The 6060-nt window shown below is 35.6% G+C and overlaps 2 protein-coding genes across 2 annotated transcripts; both read left to right on the forward strand.

The window, feature by feature from the left end:
- Positions 1-1198: 1198 nt before the first annotated feature.
- LOC125832035 (uncharacterized) lies at positions 1199-5145 on the forward strand. The gene is made up of 4 exons (XM_049511167.1): positions 1199-1301; positions 1399-1467; positions 2210-2316; positions 4239-5145. Exons 1-4 carry the CDS (start codon positions 1208-1210, stop codon positions 4314-4316), a joined length of 348 nt encoding a protein of 115 aa, XP_049367124.1. The 5' UTR covers positions 1199-1207; the 3' UTR covers positions 4317-5145.
- Positions 4363-5341, forward strand: LOC125832033 (protein FATTY ACID EXPORT 2, chloroplastic-like). Its single transcript, XM_049511164.1, has one exon. The coding sequence runs from the start codon at positions 4363-4365 to the stop codon at positions 5113-5115; it is 753 nt and encodes a 250-aa protein (XP_049367121.1). The 3' UTR covers positions 5116-5341.
- Positions 5342-6060: the final 719 nt, after the last annotated feature.

Below are 6060 nucleotides of genomic sequence, written 5' to 3' on the forward strand. Positions count from 1 at the left end.
TCATAATCAATCAGGTTTGATAAAGGTTAGGTCCATAAGTAAAAATATTATGTTGGCCCATGAGTTGGTAGACAATATTTTCAAGTTTAATATGGGGGAGAGGAGAACATTGTGTTCAAATTAGACATTTCTAAAGCTTACGATAAGGTGTGCTGGTTGTTTTTGTGTCACACTCTTTGAGCCTTTGAGTTTGACGAAAGATGGATACATATCATGATATGATAATTGATATCAAATATCTGCTATTCAATCAAACATAAATTGATTTAGGATTGACTTTATAACTCATCAAGAAGGCTGATACAGGGTAATTCCTTCTCAGTTCTCACCCTCTTTGTTTGTTAAATGTGCAGAATTATTGTCCAGATTGTTGAGCCAATTACCTCAGAATAATGATTTCATTTCATATGTTGCAAATGAAAAGGCACCAGTGATGTTATAAGCTGACGGTACAATTTTTATTTACGAGATAAACGATGCAGTGTTTCTGGACAAATGCTTAACAAGGAGAAGTCTTCATTCTTGGTAGCACCATATATATATATATAAGAAGGAAGAAGATTTACTTCCTCAATAATATGCTCAACAAAACTACCAACGGAGTTTAAGGATGGTATAAGGGTGTGTTCGGTATGGAGGAAAACATTTTCTAGAAAACAAGTGATTTCTTACTTATTTTCTTGTGTTCAGTATGCAAGTAAAAAGTATTATCTGAAGAGTATTTGTATATATCTAAGACAAAACTATGAGGATAGGGTGGGGTAGAGAGGAGATAATGCGACTTGTTTTCCTCTACTTCTATTAAGAAAGTCATTTTTCTTATTTTAAAAAAAATTGTATTTATAAATATTTTCTTATAAAAGAAATATGAAGATATGTGATTTTTCAATATAGTGCCTTGGGATATTGCGATATCTTGTTTATGAATTGTGTTTTGCTCATTTGGTAAAGATTGTCTATGAATTGGAGAAATTTTGATAATTTTCACAACTTGTGAAATTTTCATATTTATCAGGCACAACATAAGAAATCCAAATTACATGTTTAAATAAAACGTCAACTTCAAATCAATCTAAATTTAAATTGATTTCTATCTTTCTGTGATACTTTTCCATATCACCCTTAAAACCACAAGTACCGGCTTAAAAAACACAATCATAGGAAAGTAGGGACCAACACGAAATATGGATTAAAACCAGGGACCAGTATGCAATTTGGAGAAATGCAGTGTCTCTTTGACTTAGATACAGCTCTGCTCTCTGAAACTCAGATGGCAAAAGGGTTGCAGCTATTCGTGAACAGTACACTCTCTCTCTCTCTCTCTCTGGATTTATGTCTGGTGGGGTTCTTATTGAAACCCTAATACTGATGCATTTGATTTTTTTGTTTGTTAAGCAGGATTGTCGTTTTATACTACGAGTGAACAGTTGAAGAAGATATTTTCACCTTTTGGCGTTGTTACAGAAGGTTAATTCGCATTTCTTCATTGTGTTTTCCTGAAATTTTTAATTGAAAGATGATTTAATCCACTTTATGTGATTGCTTTGTAACTCTCTAACAAAGATGATGTGATTTTTTTTTTTGGATGACTCTGGTTTCGATTAGGGTAGTAGGTTGCAGGTAGTAGAGTGTGGTGGTGATTATCCTTACTTATTAGTAGTCGTAGTATAACTCTTGTAGCTTCTTGTTCCTCGATTTCTATTACTATTTGTTGTTGTTTTTTTGTACTTCGGTTATTGTATTTCTTTTGTATAGTTTCTGTGTTGGAAGCTTTGTTATGCTTTTTATAGTATTTTGGCATGACTTTTTCATTTCTGTTATTTCCTTTTTCTGAAATGCTTTTGTCTGTGTCTATTCGGAATAACCTCTCTATCTCTAGGTAGGGGTAGGGGTAAGGTCTGTGTGCACCTACCTTCCTCATACCACGCTTTGTGAGATTACGTTGGGTATATTGTTGTTTTTGATAACCGTGGTGTCCGGGCTAGTTTTCGTGCACTTCGACTAATTCCATGGGTACCAGATAACTTTGTCCACTAAAATTAGGACTGATGGGAAGAAATCACCAAATGTTTTTTTGTTTTTTGTTGGGATTTCGATCTCAACTCATACACTTCGTGATGAATTTCGTTAAAGTGGGTCTGCAAGTAGTTTAATATTAAGGCTTAGTTAATTTGATTGATTGATATGGATTTATTAATTGGGTGAGCAGCAAGGCTTGTTAAAGATCCAAGAACGCAAAGGCCTAAAGGTTTTGGATTTGTTACCTTTGAGTCAGAAGCAGATGCCCAGAATGCATTGAATTCCTTGAACGGAAGGGTAATACCTCAGCTTTCTAAATGTGTATTCTTGGTTATGTGTGTTATCTGTATATTGAGTTAATGGAACGTGCTTAATAGTGATACGGATCAACAATGGTGGATGTACTTTGTATATAAAACTTTGGATAATATATAAGTTTTTACTAAATCTGTACCTATTGCTAGAAAGGGGACAAGGAGTTATCGTTATAGTGCTATCCCACATTTTAAACTAGGCATGCCTCTACCTATTGTCAATTCTTAGACCGCCATCTGTTTAAAATAAATTATTTATCAATCATCATGGGTTAAAGTAAACAGATAACTAATTCCAACACTTCACTGCAAAACTGTAAGCTTAAGATGCATTTCAAGCTGAATCGTTTCAGCTTGATGTTTGACTCTGTGATCTATAATCAACCTGCATCTACTGGTGCATTCGTTGGTCGTAAGGACTTTGAAATATGATAATGGTCCTGCAAATGCTTTCGGTTGGAGTTAGGAAAATCATTGCTGAAAAGGGACCAATGATCAGGGTGGAAAATGTAAGTTGGGGGATATTCATAAGTTTATAACAAAATTTGCAAAGAATATAACCATCTTAGAACAACTAACTTTCACTGGAAAGAAAGATCTAGATTCTTGGAAGTTGCTGGTTTACATAGACATTGTGTTAGCTGTAGCCTGTAGGAACTGCATCTCATTATGAATGCTTATTATTGTTGTTTGTTTTGGTTCCTATTTTATTTATCTTTTAATTGAGATATGTGCTACCTTTGTTGAATTAATTGGCTCATAAACTCTTTAGTGGAAATGAAGACTGGGAAGTCTCTTGTTGTCCCAAGTTTTCCTTCTGGTTTTGCTGACAAATACAGTAGAGACGAATCTCTTGATGTTCACTGGTCGAGATGTTATATTGCTTTAAGTAGTGGTAGTCATTGAGTTACTGATAAGAAACTGGGAATTTTTTAGGATAGACTAAGTGCCTGCTTGGATTGGCTTAAAAAAGTAGTTTTTAAGTAAAAAATAAAAAGTCAAACCAAAATGACTTTTAAGTCAAAAAATAAAAAGTAAGGGGCGACCTACTTTTGGTTTTTGACTTATTTTAAGTCATTTTTTACCTTGCCAAACACTTCGTAACTTATTTTAAGTTATTTTTTATATTTGTCAAACACTCTCAAAAGTCAAAAACTGACTTAAAAGTAGGTTTGACCAACTTTTAAGCCAATCCAAACACCCTCTAAAGCTGTTATCTAATTTCTCAAATTCTAGGAAAACATGACTTAAAAATGGATGGTTGTGTTCTGGAGAAGAGAATTTTTTAAACCGGTAATAAACAAAACAAGAAAAAGAAGAAAGTATACTTGTATGCATAAAATATGTCAGTTGAAGAACAAAACTATGATATCAAACTCCAAACTGAGGAACTGTCTGCTTCCCCTCTATTAAGCCACTACCTCCACCCACCCCCCGTGGTCTCTACCTTTCCTGACTTTGATCTAATATTGGTACCTAGTTGCCACATCTATCACTGTCCATTCTCTCACAACAATGATTTTTTTATTTTGTGTGTGTTTTTGGTGTTATTTTGGCATAATGGACATTACGTCATTCAAGACGGAAGTACCTAAACATTGTGTGCACAGATAAAAAAGATTGTTATAATTTGCAATAAACACGAGAAGTGCCAAGCAGACAGAGAAATAGAGATGAGAGAAAGCACAACTGAGAGTAGTAGAAATGTTATATCAATAATGTGAATATGTTAAGTGGCATTATCTTTTGCAGAAAGCTTCTTTTACTTTCGGGGGGAAATTTGTTTCCCAGCTTTATAAAGTGCATCTATTTTCATTTCCTCCTGGTGCAATATCTTACATTGACTGTCCGAGTTTTGTTGATGTCTATTTCTGTTCTGTCATTGAAATGATCTACCGACTGCAGATTGTTGATGGAAGACTGATTTTTGTGGAAGTTGCTGAGACTACAGAAGCTGTTGAAAACAAAACATCCCAAAAATAAATTTCTCGTGATTCAGTGTACACGTTGCTATTTCATATTCCAGATAATGGGTGAATTTTTGGCCATTTCTCAGTCCTCCCTAGTGTTGCCTAACTTTCGAGTCCAAGCTTGGAGTCAAAGGCAGCTTTTCATTGCTCATAGTCAGCCATTGAGGTCACTTCATTCATCTCTTCATACCTTGACTACCTCTCGCACAGTGTATCCAGGCTTGTCTGCTGGATCGAAGCATTTCTCTTTGGGGGTCAGAGCCAGTGTTGTCTCTGCTGACTCTACAATGCCAACTACCTTTACTGTTGATCCAGCTGGGCCAGGAATCGATATTCTGCCAGAGGCAGGTGGTGGTGGTGGAAGTGATTCTGGAGGTACAAATGATGACAGTGGGGGTAGGGGAGATAGTGGTGGAAATAATAATGATGGTGGCAATGAGGGGGGTTCAGATGAAGGTGAGGATCATAACAGTAAAAAGAAAATGGCCCTCTCTATGTCCCAAAAATTGACATTGGGCTATGCTTTCTTGGTTGGAGCTGGTGGTTTTATGGGTTATCTTAAGAGTGGCAGCACAAAATCCCTGATTGCAGGTGGAGTTTCTGCCTCCCTCCTGTACGCTGTTTATACTATGCTTCCAACACAACCTGTTTTGGCATCAGCAATTGGTTTCGTCCTCTCAGCTGGACTTCTTGGAGTAATGGGATCTCGTTTTCTGAAATCAAAGAAGGTTTTTCCAGCTGGTGTTGTCTCCTTTGTGTCTTTTATTATGACTGGTGGTTATTTGCATGGAATATTGCGCAGTGCGCATTAGATTCCCTAATATGAGCCAAGTATTTGTCAACAGACTCAACACAGATAATCATTAGTATCTACTCTCTTCTGTGGATTTTAGTTTTGATATCTGTTTGAATTTGGATTTTGTCAAGTTTTCTAAGTTGTTGAGCTGCTAGAACTCTCTAGTAAACCACTTTTATTGTATCAAGGGCACCTTTGTTTACCCTCTTTCTCCGTAGTGAATTCATTCTGTTTTTGGAGAAGTTTTCCTCTATTATTGCTCTTTATATGTGATTTACCACATTAGTAGTAGTATGATCTAGTAATATCGTAGCTTCTCTATTGTCTCCATCACAAAACTCCTTTCTTTCTGTTCAACGATGTGGACATGATATTATTGTTTTTTTTAAAAAAAAATCCATCCTAATTATTTTCTTGTCAGGGATTGGGATTCCAAGAACCGTTTCTTTCATGTTAAGAGTAACAATGGTGTCTACACCAAGAACTCTTCCTCAATCACTTGTTCAACTTATTCGATTACAAAACCTCCCTCATCCTATTGGCATCTTTGATTTGGTCATCCACATCAAAGAGTTCTTAGTCAAATGACATCCACTCATAATTTGTGTGTTCTTAATTACCAGGTATACAATTTGATCAAAAAAATGCTTCCAAGTATGAAGACTTGATTGAACTAGGCAACTAGAATTTACCTAGGAGGTGCATTTTCCTCTATGAAACAGTTGTATCTAGATGTGCAACACCAATCAATACTTAAAATGAATGAAGTTAATTACTTTTTCATATGCCCCAATAAGAAATCATAAGTAGCGTTCAATCTGATACACCAATGGACAAGATCTGACATCTTAATTGGCGAATGAACATGGCCCTCAATTGTAGAGAGAATCAAAACATCATTTTTTCACTTTATTGATGCTGTGATTCCTTCAACATCTAGAAAAAGCATATCATTTCAGGA

The sequence above is a fragment of the Solanum verrucosum genome, unplaced genomic scaffold, assembly GCF_900185275.1.
Source record: "Solanum verrucosum unplaced genomic scaffold, falcon-dt-bn FXZP01000042.1, whole genome shotgun sequence".
Lineage (NCBI taxonomy): Eukaryota > Viridiplantae > Streptophyta > Magnoliopsida > Solanales > Solanaceae > Solanum > Solanum verrucosum.

What these genes read in the sequence shown, in the direction of transcription:
- LOC125832035 (XM_049511167.1), top strand. Translation starts at nt 1,208, where the DNA reads ATGCAATTTGGAGAAATGCAGTGTCTCTTTGACTTAGATACAGCTCTG. An exon ending in GTTGCAGCTATTCGTGAACA is followed by an intron (nt 1,302 to 1,398) that starts GTACACTCTCTC and finishes TTTGTTAAGCAG; the next exon opens with GATTGTCGTTTTATACTACG. An exon ending in TTTTGGCGTTGTTACAGAAG is followed by an intron (nt 1,468 to 2,209) that starts GTTAATTCGCAT and finishes TTGGGTGAGCAG; the next exon opens with CAAGGCTTGTTAAAGATCCA.
- LOC125832033 (XM_049511164.1), top strand. Translation starts at nt 4,363, where the DNA reads ATGGGTGAATTTTTGGCCATTTCTCAGTCCTCCCTAGTGTTGCCTAAC.